The 17,042-nt window shown below is 40.5% G+C and overlaps 1 protein-coding gene across 1 annotated transcript in view; it reads right to left on the bottom strand.

Annotated features, from left to right (window-relative positions):
* LOC137383525 (BAR/IMD domain-containing adapter protein 2-like 1) overlaps positions 1-6,893 on the bottom strand; it is a 148,306-nt gene extending 141,413 nt beyond the window's left edge. The window contains exons 1-2 of the mRNA XM_068056570.1: positions 6,648-6,893; positions 3,986-4,061 (exon numbers count right to left, since the gene is read on the bottom strand). Coding sequence (XP_067912671.1) covers positions 3,986-4,061; positions 6,648-6,698 — 127 coding nt within the window. The 5' untranslated portion in view covers positions 6,699-6,893. The remainder of the gene's footprint in view (positions 1-3,985; positions 4,062-6,647) is intronic.
* Between the last annotated feature and the right edge of the window lie 10,149 nt (positions 6,894-17,042).

Below are 17,042 nucleotides of genomic sequence, written 5' to 3'. Positions count from 1 at the left end.
GCACCAGACAATGCATTTTCACTGAAATATTAATTGATTTTCACTACCATGGTGTCAGATTTTATATGGGGTATTTTTAGTTCCGTTTTCACTGCAGTGAGATATTACGTTTAAAAACAGAACTGTAGATAATAGGAACACAAAAGAAAATCCTTCATTCCCCATGCCATCTGAACTCGAGTATGCTTGATTTTATTTTTAAGGGGGAAAGGAAGGAAACACACATGCAGTTGCTTATATCCATTGCAAGGCAGATCCATGGTCTCCAATGAAAGCTATTTCCACACTATTCTCTTTCCTCTCAAAAAGTTCAATTTTTTGTGCCATCTCCTAATGTAACTGTTATTAGCTCCCTCGGTCTTTTCTTCCTACCAGAATGCACAGTATACTTATTGTATTTCTCATGTCCAGAAAATGTCTTGGCACACTTTATAGATGGAGAAACACTGGACACTAAGCAGGAAGGTGCAAGAAAGTAAGGGAAAGTGAGCTAGGGAGTCAAGCTGAGAGGAGACCTTTTAAAGCATTGAGAGAAGTGGTAAACAGAAATGATTGGGAAGGAGTTCCAGAGAGCAAATAGCATAATGGCTGTAATAGAGATGTGGCATAGAATAAAGATGCAAGATTGTTTTGTTAAATTAACGAATGGAGTATAGTTTACCATCTGGTTTCTAATTTTAAAATTCAAATCCTTGTTTTCAAACTCCTCCATGGCCTCTTCCTTCCCTGTCTCTGTAACCTTCTCCAGTCCTACAACTCTCCAAGACCTCTGGGCTCCTCCAATTTTAGCCTCTTAACTATCCCTGATTTTAATTGCTCCAACATTGGCACCATGCCTTCATCTGCCTGGGCCCAAAGCTCTGGAATTCCCTCCCTAAACCTCTCCAACTTGCTTTCCTCCGTTAAGACACTGCTTAAAACCTACCTCTGACCAAGCTTTTGGTCACCTGACCTAATATCTCCTTATGTTGATATTTTGTTTTTAATGCCCCTGTGAAGTGCCCTGGGATGGTTTATCATGTGAATGAAGCTATATAAATACAAGTTGTTGTTGTTTCACTTGTAAAGCTGACTGATTTATTGGTTGCAAGTTGCCCAGTCATCCCTACTTGTACGAATATAAATTATAATCCACAGCAGGCCATGAAGTTTAATACAACCACTTTTCCAGGATAGGCTGATTATACAAGTGATAATGACTTTAGTATAAACAGACTTAGGTTAGCCTAAAAACCTTTTGCTCAAACAGTAACTTTCTTGTTTCAAGGTGAACATGCTGAGTGGCAAAACATTTAAAGCCAACATCTTAAAGAATACAGTAAATCACAACAGAAGCAATTCAACCATTGAGAATAGATTTCTCCGACAAAAACTGAACAAAATTGATGACATCTGCAAGAGTGTATGAAGATAATATATTAACATGAAACGACAAGTTTGAATACTTTTACTGCATCCATTAATGTACAGAGACATTTAGCGCAAAAGTAAAACTACAGGCCAATCTATACCAAAAAGTTCCTACAAGCATTCAAGAATTATACCCTGCATTTCTGAACAAGCTAACACTATTCCTAATTACAGTAACCGCTGAACAAAGCAGCCATCCCTATAGGTTATGTGGTAAGGTGGAATAGGATTTTGTTTTCTACTAGAGAAACTTTTTTTTTCACTAGTATGCTTCACCTCAGCTGCTATGCTTTCTCCCAGGTCTCTCTTTGCCTCACTGATTTTCTTTTCAATACATTTATAGAATTTCACAGAATCATTAAATCAAAGAGCACAGAAGGCAGCCATTCAGCCCATGTCAGTTCTCTGTAGACCAATCCAATTAGTCCCATTCTCCCGCTATATTCATAGTCTGGTAAGTTTATTTCCCTCATGTGCCCATCCAATTTCCTTTTGAAATCATTCATTGCCCATAAGAGTGGTAGAAATGGAGACAGAGTGTTCCAGGTCATTACCATTCGGTGTAAAAAGTTCTTCCTCACATCACCCTTGCCCAAAACCTTAAATGTGTCCCCTAGTCCTTTTACCACCAGCTAATTTCTTGTATTCATCTCTGTAGACTCTTTTGCCCTGCAGGACTGTTCTCTTTAATTTCACTCTTAATTTACTTGCCGATTCATTTAGGGTCACCTTATTTTGGAAATGCATTTATCCTGCATGCACAGAATTATACCTTTAGAAGTGCTCCATTACCTTCTACTGAAGTATTATGAACAGGCTCTCCCAATTTATTCACTTTTGTACCCTTATTTAATCAAATCTAGTTCTTAATTATGTGCCTTGCTCCTGATCTTGCCTATTTGACTCCTAGATCAGTTACACTTTTTCATTGTGGGCACTGTCCCCAAGAGCTGCTACAGCTTCCATTTTCTGTACTATTTTCTGGGTCACTTACAAATACGAGGTCAAAATTAGCATTGCCTCTTGTGGGGATTATGTCAATAAAACTGTAAACAATTTGGTTTTTTCCCAGTTTATATTTGGTTGATTGAAGTCTTCCATTAAAATAACTTTTCCTATTCTCACATATTTTTCCTATCTTGTTAGAGCAAATTCTCCTCCTCCTCATACTGACCTGGTGGTCTGCAGCATATAGAATCATAGAAATTTACAGCATGGAAGGAGACCACCTGGCCCATCACATCCGCACAGGCCAACAAGGAGCCATCCAGCCTAATCCCACTCTCCAACGTCTGGTCTGTAGCCCAGTACCAGCTGCAGTTTTTGGCATTAATGATGTCTATCTAGGGTAGTTCATCTTATAACTTTCTAATCCTCACAAGATCAACTTACTTTATCTCCCAGTCATTCCTGAGATAGAGGGATGCATTGTCTCCTTTTTTGTCCACTTGCCTTTACAATACACCTGAACATTATATTCGTCATCCACTGGATTTAGCCATGCTTCTGATAAACCCTGTAGGGAATTGTAATTCCCTACAACAGCCTCCAGTTCTGGCAACTTATTTCCATTACTTCTAGCATTCATGTATATACATACGATTATAAATTTATCACCTTTCAAATTCCCCATGTTTGGCCAATCCTGGTTTCTGGTCCATATCGCTCTCTCTCTGACCACGTACATTTGCACCTATGTACTGATTGCCTTTTATCACCTGTTCTGTCTTGTCTGGGATCCTGTTTCTTCCTTGCTCTACCCACACCAACCCCTACCCCACCCTCCTCCTCCAACCAGCCTAATTTAACTAATTTTCTATTGGGGGCCTCAATGTTCCTTTCAAGTTTGCAAGTCCTTACTTGGTTTAATTGTAACCCATTTCTCCTTTACAAGTCATTTTTATTTTGGAAGGGTTCCCAGTTAGTTATGAAAGTAACATTGTTGTTCTCACATCATGCTGCCAACCACATCGATTACCTCCTAAAAAAACTCCCCTCCTTTTGTTAATACCAGAGAGCATTATTTTGTGTTCTCTAACCTTCAGTTTGGAGCCAAGTCTCATATCTAGCTATTATTTCTCCCTACATCATTGCAGTACCATAGAATATATTATTTATTAAATTGTACATTTCTACCACACCGGATATATCATTTGATGCTGCACAAACAAACACAATGCATCTTTCATAAAAATAGAATCAAAGATTAAGATCACTACAGGCATTATTGGCGACATATTTACTTCAGGGTGTCACTAAAATTGTAAGCAGAGATCTGGTTCACAAACAAAACAAAAATATCTGATAATGTTTACGTTCACACGCCTGCACTTTTAAAGGTTTTGAACATGCACAGTTTGGGCAGAATACAAAACGTTCAAGTGCAAAATGTTGACCAGTCAGCATCCCTATCCAACCTGTCATATCTGTAGGAACATCACTGCCTGAAGCCAATAAGCAGTGCTTGGAACTGGAGGTTCCTTTTTGAGGTGCCAGGAATCCTAAGCATAAAGTGCAGTAAACAGCATACCTTAATGAACCATATGTTCAACAAATATTTAAACTGAACACTTACCACTAACAGCTTTTTCATAATTTTTGCCCAGATTTACAAGATTCCGTAATCCTGGATTAAATTGTTCCATTACAGTCTGAAGGGGAAAAAAAAGAATTTGAAGTATAATTCAGCTTTTTTTTTAAACCATTATTATAACATTGTAGAGCCCTTTTAATGTCAGGTTAGATTATTTGCATGACTTTGATTATAATGAATTTGAAGCTGAAAGTGTCTATAAATAGGAACAATTCCAGAAGCATTGTTAAATGACCTAAGCACATATGAAAATGTAAACAAGACTGAGCACCTGTATTTCAGCCATAAGCACAGAAGATGCATTGCAGTTTTCTGTAGTGGCAGCCAGAACTGGCTCACTGTCTTTGATTACTAAAGTAAAATGTTAGCAAACAATTTTTGGTAGTTACATAGATTAAACACTTCATTTCTAAAGCAATGTCTGGTAGAGCAATTTCAAAGTGTTTAACACATTGCATCAACACACAATTTTAATCCTTTAATATCCCAAAATAAACTAGCCAAGGGGAAGAAACCTACAGTGTTCAGAATGAAAGAATGCCATCATGCACATTTTATTACAATACTACTAGCTTCTCAATGAATTCTATAACAACTTAATATTGGCATCCTGGATTAATGAATGCAGTATAAACAACAGGTTAAAATTGTTCAGAAAATTTCAGAATTCTGCTGTTTTGGATATCCAAAGAACCTATACCCACAAAACGTTTCAGTTTCTGCCAAACGAAATAATTAGCAATGCTGTAGACTCTAGGTAGTGCTGTTTTGTCAATCAGGACAGAGCTCAATTGTGATGCCACCAGTCTTAATGGTTTGATATGCCTATCTATTCTCTTGGGCATCAACCCATTTAGACAATTTCCAGGCTGCAATTTCTTGAAACTGGGTTGGTTTGGGGAGTGAGGAGAAAATGATCCCCTAAACCAACCTGATTCTTCCATTATTATTATTCCCCAAGAAATATGAAGTATAAATTGTTGTACTATTTTGAGTAGAGTTGTTCCCTAAAAAACAGCAGAACCGAATCAAACCAAGCGTTTTTTTTTTTAGATTCTTTCAACAAGCATACAAGTCCCATGCTTCACTAATGTCAGATATCAGCTACCTCTCCTGGGTTACCAGTCCTCTTCCAATCACCCAAATTGTACCACGCCCTTCCCAATCCATCATTAACTTACTATGTATCTAAACAATTGATATGAAAACTCAGCAGCGGCTCCTGTAGATAGGCTCCTAATGTATCTACATAGTTAATTATAGCATATAATTGTATTCCGACAGAAACAATTTTTAAACTGGAAAGTTACTGCCCTTCCAATGTTTCAGGTCGACTCCATCAATTGGCATGCACCAACTGTTACCAGGGCTGTACATCAGAAAACAATTTTCGATAAAATAAGTTTCCACAATGTCCTTTTGATATACTGGACAGCTCTGGTATGTTGTGTCAATATGCTACAGTGCACTATTTACAAAGCAGGCTGCTGACATCAAATCAGTAGATTGCAAAACTTCACCTCTACCATACATAAGAATGGCAATAGGCAGATCTCCATGACCTTGGAGAGATTATCTTTGTCAAATATACAGCCCCTTTGCAGTTCAGGACAGAATACAGAGACTTGGAATATTGAAAAACAGACATTCACAAACATCAAAACTACATGGCATAGTTGTTAGCTCCGTTTTCAGCACCACCATACCTTAGCTTCATGAAAGTAAAACACCTTCCAGTGATCTGCCAAGATTGCAGAGGTGAGTTTTAAAGCAAGGAGAATGTGATTCTCCTTCTAAATAGCAGAATTAAATTTATGTACACAAGTTTCTGATTAGCTTATCTATACCTGATCTTTACTTAACGATTACAGATCATTTTACAAGGTATTTTAAGTCTACTATGCTGACTTAATACAAAAACTGCTATATGTATAAAGCCTTTTTGACGATAATGAACTAACATTGCAAAACTAGGGAATTATACCATTTTATATCAGACTTATGCTTACTTTTGGGAAGGGGAGTATTTTCTGTAAAAGAAAATATAGATTCTTTTCTTATGGGAAACATAGAACTATTTTTTTTTCAAAATCTCGGCTATGGCTTTTTATACCCTCTAGAAAATTGCCCTTGATAAGCTTTAAAAAAATTGCCACACTTAGTGTTTCTCCACGTCTGCAGGACACACCCAGCTTAAAAGGTGACTGAACAGGTAGGTGCTGAGTACTTGCAGGGCGGAGGGGAAGAGATACCCAGCCCTCGGGTGACCCAATACCAGTTTCTCCAACAACAAAATAAGAAAATCCAATGAACAATTCCTGATAATGAATAAAATATTTTCTTTTTACATACAGCAATGAAAGACTAGTTGACACACTTTTGTGGGTGCTTTTACCACCTAAATCCTTAATTCTTAAAAACGATTTTTCCTACAGATTTAAGAAGTTGCTTTTGGTTACAAGTTGCTGGAGAAGCTCAGTAACAGACCTCCCCCACCCCCACCTGGAGCCCTTACCTGCAGCTCACCTGGAGCCACTGACACAGGTAACACATGGACCGGTGGCGGTGCCGGTCGATGCTTTTTTCAAAAGCAGACATTATAATTAAAAATAAAGTAATTTATTTAACTTCGCCGTCTCCTCACCTTATAGGTGTTCTCCGTGAGCCTGTTGATATCCTCGGCTTTGCGAGACATGGTTTCCCCTAGCAACGACGCCCCTCAGAAAATGTTTTTAAAACTCCCCCAGATAGTTTTTTTGTGAGGGGGGGGTGTTGAAAGTGAGTTAATTTTCTTTTCTCTGGTTATTTTTTTCCGCTGAGGTAAGTAGTTTGCCGTCTCCAGCCTCCGTCGCCTCTCCCGCTCGAGCTCTTGTCAAACTTCTGCACAGTTCAGTCTCGCTGACGTCATCGGCCCCGTCCCGCCCCCACTGCGCAGGCGCCAATCCGCGCAAGCGCATCGATCTCCTCAATCGCAATGCTACACAGGAATTGTAGTTCTTTGTTCTTCATCCTTCCCCCCACAATGCAACCACAACCTCTAGGATTTATATAGTGCCCATAACGTCCTAAGGCACTTCACAAAGGGGGCATTATGAAACAAAATATGACACCAAGCCAACGTAAGGCGATATGAAAGGCGGATGTCCAAAAGTTTGTTGTGGGTTTTAAGGAGTGACTTAAAGGAGGAGCGAGAGAGATGGAAGGTTTAGGGAGGGAGTTCCCGAGCTCATGGCCTTGGCAGCTGAAGGCATGCCGCCAATGGTGGAACGATGAAACCTGAGATGCTCAGGAGGACAGAATTGGAGAAGCGCAGGTATCTTGGAGGGTTGTAGGGTGGAGGAGGTTACGGAGATACGGAGGGGCCAGGCCATGAAGGGAGTCTATAGAATAATAAAATGATTCAGCACAGAATTGGGTCCATTGTGTCTGTACCAGCTCTTAGTAACAGCTATCCAATTAATCCCACTCCCCTGCCCTTTCCTGTAAATCTTTCCCCTTTACATGTTTATCCAATTCACTTTTGAAAGTTACTATCAGGCAATGCAGTCCAGATCATAACAATAATAGAAAAGCAAAATACTTTAGATGCTGGAAATCTGAAATAAAAGCAAGAAATGCTGGAAATACTCAGCAGGTCTGGCAGCATCTTACTTGCTTATAATCTTTTACATTTCTAATATTTGCTAGTTCTGAAGAAGGGTCACTGATCTGAAATGTTAATTCTGCTTCTCTCTCTACAGATGCTGCCAGACCTGCTGAGTATTTCCAACATTTCTTGTTTTGATTCCAGATCATAACAACTATACATGTAACATTGTCTTCCTTTCTTTCCCAGTTTCAATCATGGGAATTTCTCAATGGTGAATAATATTTCACAGTTGCATGTTATATGTCCAATCTCGCACACAGGATAATACCTACTCTTTTTTAAAATATAAAAGCAGAAAATGCTGGATACTCAGCAGTTCTGGCAGCATCTGAGGAGAGTGAAATAGAGTTAACATTACAGGTCAATGAGTTCACATTAATGGAGGGTGAAGGATGGGAGGCCAGGCAGGAGAGCATTGGAATAGTCAAGTGTAGAGGTAACAAAGGCATGGCTGAGGGTTTCAGTAGCAGATGAGCTGAGGCAGGAGCGGAGACAGGTGATATTACAGAGGTGGAAATAGGCAGTCTTAGTGAAAGAGCAAATGTTTGGTCGCAAGCTCATCTTGGGGTCAAATATCACAAGAAGATTTTGAACAGTCTGGTTCATCCTCAGACAGTTGGCAGGGAACGGGATGGAGTTGGTGGCTAGGGAACAGAGTTTGTGGCAGGTGGTAGACAATGGCTTCAGTCTTCCCAGTTTTTAGTTGGCGGAAATTTTATGATTATCCAGTACAGGATGTCAAACAAGCAGCGTGACAAAGTAAAGACAGTAGAGGTGGTCAGGTAGAACTAGGTGTCGTCAGTGGATGTGTAGAACCTGAAATTGCATTTATTAGCTGACTTTTTTTCATTCGTTCTTGGGATGTGCGTCAACGCCAAGGCCAACATTTGTTGCCCATCCCTAATGGCTTTTGAGAAGGTGGTGGTGAGATGCCTTATTGAACCGTTATAGTCCATGTTCTGTAGGGAGAGAGTTCCGGGATTTTGACCCAGCAACACTGAAGGAACGGCAATATATTTCCAAGTCAGGATGGTGTGTGGCTTGGAGGGGAACTTGCAGGTGGTGGTGTTTCCAGGCATCTGCTGCCCTTGTCCTTCTAGGTGGTAGAGGTTGCAGATTTGGAAGATGCTGTCCAAGGATTACAGAATCACAGAATCGTTACAGTGCAGAAGGAGACCATTTGGCCCATCGTGTCCACACTGGCTCTCTGAAAGAGCCACTCCCTCAGTTCATTCCCCTGCCTTCTCCCCATACCCTGCACATTCTTCCTTTTCATATAACAGTCTAGTTCCCTTTTGAATGCTTCAATTGAACCTGCCTCCACCATGTTCTCAGGCAACGCATTCTAGACCTTAACCACTCGCTGTGTGAAAACGTTTTTCCTCATTATTGGTGCCAGTTGCTGCAGTGCATCTTGTAGATGGTACACACTGCCGCAACTGTGCGTCGGTGGTGGAGGGAATGATTATTGAAGGCAGTGGATGGGGTGCCGATCGAGCAGACAGCTTTGTCCTAGATGGTGACGAGCTTCTTGAGTGTTTTGGAGCTGCACACATCCACGCAAGTATTTTATCACACTCTTGATTTGTGTCTTGTAGATGGTGGACAGGCTTTGGGGAGTCAGGAGTGAGTTACTCGCCGTAGAATTCCCAGCCTCTGACCTGCTGTTGTAGCCCCAGTGTTTATATGGCTGGTCCAGTTAAGTTTTCGGTCAATGGCAACCCCAGGATATTGACAGTGGGGGATTCAGCGATGGTACTGCGATTGAATGTCAAGGGGAGATGGTTAGATTCTCCCTTGTTAGAGATGGTCATTGCCTGGCATTTCTGTGGCGTGAATGATGTAGTGAAATGATCATGATAATGTTCCAAGGAGCATTATCAAACACTTATGTGGCACTGAGCCATATAAGGAGATATTAGGACAGGCTTGATCAAAGAGGTGGGTTGTAAGCAGCATCTTGAAGGAGGCAGAAAGGTTTAGGGAGGGAATCCCAGAGCTTAGGACCCAGACAGCTTACGGCACAGCTGCCAATGGTGGAATGATGATAATCAGCGAGGTTCAAGAGGCCAGAATTGGAGAAGTGCAGAGTTACAGAGATAGGGAGGGGTGAGGCCATGGAGAGATTTGAAAACAAGGATGAGTAAAGCTAAAGCTTCAAATACCAATTATTTTCTGACAAAGGGCCAACACCTCAAAATGTCAGCTTGTCTATTTTCTCCACATGCCCTGACTCAGCTGCTGCGTGTTTGCTGCATTTCCTGTTTCTGTTTCAGATTCCCAGCATTTGGATTTTATGCATTTTGTTTGTAGTTTTACATTCCCTCCTGATTTCTCATTGCAGGGATGTGCTTTTCATTACAAAAAACTTTTTCCACTTACAGATTTTCATCATAGTGTCATAGAATAATACTGAACAGGAGGAGGCCATTCAGCCCATCAAGTCTGTGCTGGCTCTTTTGAAGAGCAATCCCATTCGTCACACAATATAAGTCTTTAAAATGTTTCTTTTCAACATTATGCCAAAGAGAATTTCTCCCTACAAAGGGAGAAAAGCGTGTTTAATATTGTTAAACTGGTTTAAGGAGCCACATTAGGAAAATTGGGTGAATTTGCCAAATCTCTCTACAATAGATGGATTGTTTTGGGTAATTGTTGTTGGCTAGGGTAGCAAATGATATGAGTCAAAGACAAGTAAATGTGGTTGAGGTACAGATCATCCATGATCTCACTGAATGGCAGAACAGGTCCAAAGGGCTGAATGGCCTCCTCCTGTTCCTATGACAACCTTCTACAACTTTAATGTTGACATTTTAAACAGTCACGCCAAATATAAGTCAGCACATTGGGATGGGTGGAATGAAACAAAGAAAGATCATATGGTATGATCCTCAAGTTATAAGGGCAGGTTCCACATTAAAGTTCATTTGTGCTCTCTTTCTATAGTGGGTTACTGGTCTGCTGTGTTTCCTGCATTGTCTGTTTTTGTTTCTAATCCACATAAACCTTGCTGTTGGTTTATCTTTTTTTGAGGTGGTGGTGGGCATGTTCCCCGTATGGACTGCCATAACTTCAATGGAAATCCCAGATGGAGACATAAAATGGGGTTTCCGCTAATCTTCTGCTAAACCCCTCCCCTCCAGGGAGATTCTGACCGGTTTGTGTTATGTGTTTTGGAGCATTGTACGTGATCCTTACTTCCCCCTCTAACAATACACACAGCTGCTGATGATTGCTTAATTATTCCACATAGAATAAGGCCATTATATTCAATGTGCTGATGTTAGCTCTTTAGAGAGATCCAATTAGTCCCACTTCACCCCTACTCTTTCCCCGTAGCCCTGCAAATTTTTCCTTTTCAATCATTTATCCAATTCCCTTTTGAAAGTTATTATTGAATCTGCTTCCACCGCCCTTTCAGGCAACGCATTCCAGATCACAGCGACTCACTGGGGGGAAAAAAAAACCTCCTCATCTATCCTCTGGTTGTAAATGTAAAATATTTTACATCAAATAACTCCATCCAAAATAGATGATCTGATCATTTATTTTTGTTGCTGTTTGTGGGAGCTTGCTGTGCGCAAATTAGCTGCCAAGTTTCCTACATTACAACAGTGACTGCACTTCAGTTGTATTTCATTGATTGTAAAGTGCTTTGGGATGTCGTGAGGTTGTGAAGGGCACTATAGAAATGTAAATTCTTTCTGTAAGTTGTAAGTTATCTGAAACCGAATCCCATTAACTATGTTCCTAACGTATTATTCTAGGCACCCAAAGGAGAGCCACAGAACAAAGCACAGAATGTCAAACACCACTAAGACTGAAAAAGGCAAGAGTTGAGGCAAATTTTCATTTGGTGATGTCAAGTTTGACTTTTGAAGACTGCAGAAGGGTTACAGCTCAGTGTGTACTCAAAATACTGAACCATATAGTACAAATGTCTGAACAAACCGGAAAGTCCACATCAAGTTGGATCAACAATAGAACCCAAGGTGGCACACGTCACGCAGCAATGTGACTCTCACGGCACCAGTAACAGCAGACTGCACCCATTTCCAACACAAAGTAATTGAAACCAATTTCCACATAATATGCTCTGACTTTGTCCAGGTGGTATTGCAGCTGAGTTTCATCTAAATGCACTCACGTCAGATAAAGCTAATCACCACAGTAAACATTCAACCAACAAACAACTGCATTTTCTGAACTCTCAACTTTTCTCTTAATTCCGTACGCAGACAAGGTTTAAATGACAAATATTTATAATAAAGATCTTGTGTGTCTGTTGCATTTCCATTGCACTTCAAACATCACACATGGTTACAAATGCAAAATAATCTTTAATTAAAAAAGAGTGAGAAATCAAGTCAACTATTTCCCACTGGGTCCTTGTCACCAATTTTATACCTGAAATTTACAAGCAATTTTCGGAGCTGTAATTGATCTCAGCAATTTACAAGCATAAGAACATATCAGAGATGGGGTAGGCCATTCTGAGTTTTGCTTTGAGTTTGCTCGGCCATTCACCAAGATCATATTTGATCTTCTACTTTAACTCCACCTTCCCACACTATGCCCTTGTTCTTTGATTCCTTTAATAGCTAAAATTTAATGCAACTCAGTCTTAAATGTACTCATTGACTGAGCAACTGCAGCTCTCTGGGGTAGGGAATTTAAAAGATTCTCAATCCTTTGAGTAAAGCAATTTCTTCTTTTGCCAGTTTTAAATGGCCGCCCTCTTATTCTGAGACTGTGAACCCTAGTTTTACTCCACATACGTACAAGCATGTACAATGACCTACATTCCCACTGGGAGTGGCATTTACTGGGACAGGTCTGGTAAACAGCAACACATCAGACTCCTGCTCCCAACAACACAGGAAATCTGCCAAGAGAAAGAACTTGCATTTATATAGCGCCTTTCATGACCTCAGGACGTCCCAAAGCACTTTACAACTAATGAAGTACTTTTGAAGTGTAGTCACTGTTATATAGGAAACGCGGCAGCCAATTTACACAGAGCAAGGTCCCACATCAGCAACGTGATAATGACCAGATAACCCACTTTGTAGTTTTGTTGGTTGAGGGATAAATATTGGCCAGGACACTAGGGAGAACTCCCCTGCTCTTCTTCAAATAGTGTCATGAGATCTTTAATTTCCACATGAGAGGGCATATGTGACCTTGGTTTAAGGAATCATCTGAAAGACGACACCTCTGACAGTACAACGCTCCCTCAGCATTGCACTCGAGTGTCAGCCTAGAATATGTGCTCAAGTCTCTGAAAGTATCCTGCATGGCTGAAATGGCAGCAGCTACACTGGGTATGCATTCAGTCAAAACATGAAATATTCATTCACAGGCCTGCCTTACTGTGATAGATGAAAAATACAAAACTGCTATTGGAGTAGATACTAACTTAAAGGGTGTATTACAGGGAGATTATTATTAAACGTGTATACTGTGATACCCTGCACTGACCATTAACCCTCTATCATGAGGTGGGAAACAGCATGACTATGATTTAAAACCAGAAAATGTTGGAAACACTCAGCAGCATCTGTGGAGAGAGAAACAGAGTTAACGTTTCAGATTGATGACCTTTCATCCGTACTGGAAAAACTTAGAGCTGTAACTGGTTTTAAGCATAACACAGAGCCAGGTAAAGGGGAGAAAGATGGGGGTAAAGAACAGAAGCGAAGGTCTGTGATAGGGCGGAAAGCAGGAGAGATTAAAAACAAAAGATATGATGGTGCAAGGCAAAAGTGGGGTGGTAATGGGACAAGTAAAGAAACAAAGGCTGGGTCTAGAGGGACTGTAAATGGGAAAAGCAGAATCATCACCACAGCAGATGCTGTCCAAAAAAAAAGGGAGCAGAGGTTATGATCTGAAATTGTTGAACTCAATGTTGAGTTCAGAAGGATGTAAAGTGCTTAATTGAAAGGTGATATGCTATTCCTTGAACTTCTATTGAACTTCATTGGAGCAGTGTAGGAAGCCGAGGACAGAGAGGACAGAGAGATCAGAGTGGGAGTGGGGCGGAGAATTAAAATGACAGGCAGCCAGAAACTTGGGGTATTGCTCAGGGATTTGCAAATATGGCTATGTCTTGAGTTATGTATCATGGTCCAGGCAATGAGAACTGAAACAGAGGAAAATCTCAATAACTGTGCCCGTTTGTTTAGTATTAATAAAAAAGAGTCAAACACTCACTTATTTTAGTTTAATTTATGATATGGCTCACAAGTGGTTTAGTGCCATTATATATCACCTATAAATGACATTCTCTTTTTACCTCACAGGTTTTTAACGCTAAAACTTTAAATCAGAAAAATATTTCCTCTTCCTTCATCTACGTGCAATGATGTTTGTGCCATAATATTTTTCTGAGTCAAAGTCCTTCAGCCAGGCAAATTAAAGGCTTATAGAGTAATTAGGAATTTCATACAGTAACGCGAACAAAGTCTGCCGTTGGTACGTTAAGGACTGATACGTAGTCACACCCAAAGTTTTTGAGATCCAGTTTAGATCCCTAATATGGCCATATGGGATGTTGATAGCTGTCCAAATCATTGACTTCTTCTTCCCAGTTCTCTCTTTTCATCAAAGCTTCCTGACAGCCCTGGCTCGGTGGGGTAGCACTCTCAGCTCTACAACTCACAAGGTGATGTGTTCTAACCCTGGCTCCTGAAACTTGAGCAAAACATCTTGACTGACACTCCAGTGCAGTACTGAGGGAGTGCTGCACTGTAGAGAGCTGATGTTAAAAGAACTGCCCTCTCAGGGGGATGTAACAGATCCAATGGCACTATTTTGAAGAAGAGCAGGGGAGTCTCCCCTGTGTTCTGGCCAATAATTATCCCTCGATCAACATCACTATAGAGAGGTCATTCACTGCACATTGCTGTTTATGGGATCTTGCTGTGGCGTAAATTGATTACTGCGTTTCCCACATTACAACAGTGACTACACTCCAAAAGCACCTCATTGGCTGTAAGGTGCTTTGGGACATCCTGAAGATGTGATAGGCACTATAGAAATGCAAGTTCTTTGTTATTTATTCTCTTCCATTTTATCTTTGTTCATTGAGTTTGTGGGTCTGTGTGATTGCGGGGATGATGGTGGGGGTGGGTTGCATAAGAATTAAGTGCCAAAACGATACAAGGTGTTTCACGTTTTTGTCAAAACTCAATTTATGTAATTCCTGTTTTTATGAAATGTGAAGAGAACAACCAATAAAAGTTCTGGGATAATCACGTAATTAGTTATGGATTATGCATATTAGACTAGCTCATCAACTTACTTTCCAAATAATCCCACTTTGGTGGAAGACTTGGAGAGTTTGTGAACGAGTCTGCCTATTCTGACCAGAGTTCCATTCACAAATCTTGTCAAAAGGGAAAGTACAAGTCTCGAAACATTTAGTTTTATTTCTCCTACTTTGTCCCCTGTCTTGAAAATGCCGAGCGACAGTTTCAGCGGTCGGCAAGGAGCCTGGGCATCGTGGGATCTTGCTGTGTACAGAATTACCAATAGACACTACTGGTGGATGAGACTCCCTGTCGACTGCTCAGTTTTGTACACTTTGCCTGCGCTGAGCAGGTATCGGTTTATACTCAATGCACTTTCCCCCACATGTTGCTTTCTCTTTCAACTGTAACAGTATACTTTCCCTGTAACTCCTTGTCAGTGTTACACTAACTTGTTTTCAAAGAACAATAACCACAAGCACCTTAATCCTAACTTTAGAGGAAATTGATACAATTTAATAGGACAATAAAGACATCAGTCCTAATTTGCATTAAATTTAAAATGTGCATTTTACACAGTACTGCCAGAGAGGAAAACATTCTGCCTGCTAATGTATCACACAGAGGAAGTCCTTGGATATGACTGTTTAATTCTGGATCTGTTGTTTTTTTTAAATCATTGATTTGACTCTAAGTTTAATTCCAAAATAAGAACAAAAAATTCTGGAAACGCTCAGCATATCTGGCATTTCTAACCTTTGCTAGTTCTGATGAAGGGACACAGACCTGAAATGTTAACTCCGTTTCTCACTCCACAGATACTGCCAGACCTGCTGAACGTTTTCAGCATTTTCTGTTTTAATTTCAGATTTTCAGCATATGCAGTATTTTGCTTTTGTTTTGTTACCCAGTTTTTTGGGCAGGAAACTGAATGCAATCAATGGGTGGAAAGAGTGGTAGAAGTGTCAGTGGGGGAGCATTTCGGGGATAGTGACCATAACTCTGTAAGATTTGAGGTAGTTATGGAAAAGGACAAAAATGGACCGTAAATAAAGGTACTGAATTGGGGGAAGGCCGATTTCAATATGATAAAACAGGATGTGGCCAAAGTGAACTGGGAGCAGCTACTTGTAGGAAAGTTTACATCAGACCAGTGGTGGTCATTCAAAAAGGAAATAGTGAGAGTTCAGGGCCAACATGTTTCCGTAAAGGTGAAGGGTAGGACCAACAAGTCGAGGGAACCCTGGATGTCAAGGGATATAGAGGATTCGATAAGGATAAAAAAGGAGGCTTATGACAGATTCAAAGGGCTGAAAACAGTGGAGGCCCGAGAGGAGTATAGAAAGTGTAGGGGGGTTACTTAAAAACGTAATTAGGGGAGCGAAGAGCGGGCACGAGAAACACTGGTGGGAAAGATAAAGGAAAATCCCAACGTGTTTTATAAGTATATTAAGGGCAAGAGGATAACAATGGAAAGAGTAGAGCCCATTAGGGACCAAAGTGGCAATGTGTGTGTGGAGCCGGAGGACGTAGTTGAAGTTTTAAATGATTACTTTTCATTTGTGTTCACTATGGAGAAGGATGATGTAGGTGTAGGTGTAGAGATCAGGGAGGGGGATTGTGATATACGAATAAATTAGCATTGAAAGGGAGGCGGTATTAGTGGTTTTAGCGGGCTTACAAGTGGATAAATCCCCAGGCCCAGATGAGATGTATCTCAGGCTATTATGTGAGGCAAGAGAGGAGATTGCAGGGGCTCTGACACAAATTTTCACATCCTCTCTGGCCACAGGAGAGGTACCAGAGGACTGGAATACAGCGAATGTGGTACCATTATTCAAGAAGGGTAGCAGGGATAAACCAGGTAATTACAGGCTGGTGAGTCTAACATCAGTGGTAGGGAAACTATTGGAAAAAATTCTGAGGGTCAGGATTAATCTCCACTTGGAGAGGTAGGGATTAATTAAGGATAGTCACCATGGCTTTGACAGGGAGAGATCAAGTCTAACAAACTTGATTGAATTTTTTGAGACGGTGACTAGATGTGTAGATGAAGGTAAGGTGGTTGATGTAGTCTACATGGACTTCAGTATGGCTTTTGATAAGGTCCTACATGGAAGATTGGTCAAGAAGGTAAGAG

This window comes from Heterodontus francisci, chromosome 24, assembly GCF_036365525.1.
Source record: "Heterodontus francisci isolate sHetFra1 chromosome 24, sHetFra1.hap1, whole genome shotgun sequence".
In the NCBI taxonomy this organism is placed as follows: domain Eukaryota; kingdom Metazoa; phylum Chordata; class Chondrichthyes; order Heterodontiformes; family Heterodontidae; genus Heterodontus; species Heterodontus francisci.
The sequence above is the reverse complement of the archived record's forward strand: the minus strand, read 5'-3'. Positions and strand labels throughout refer to the sequence as shown.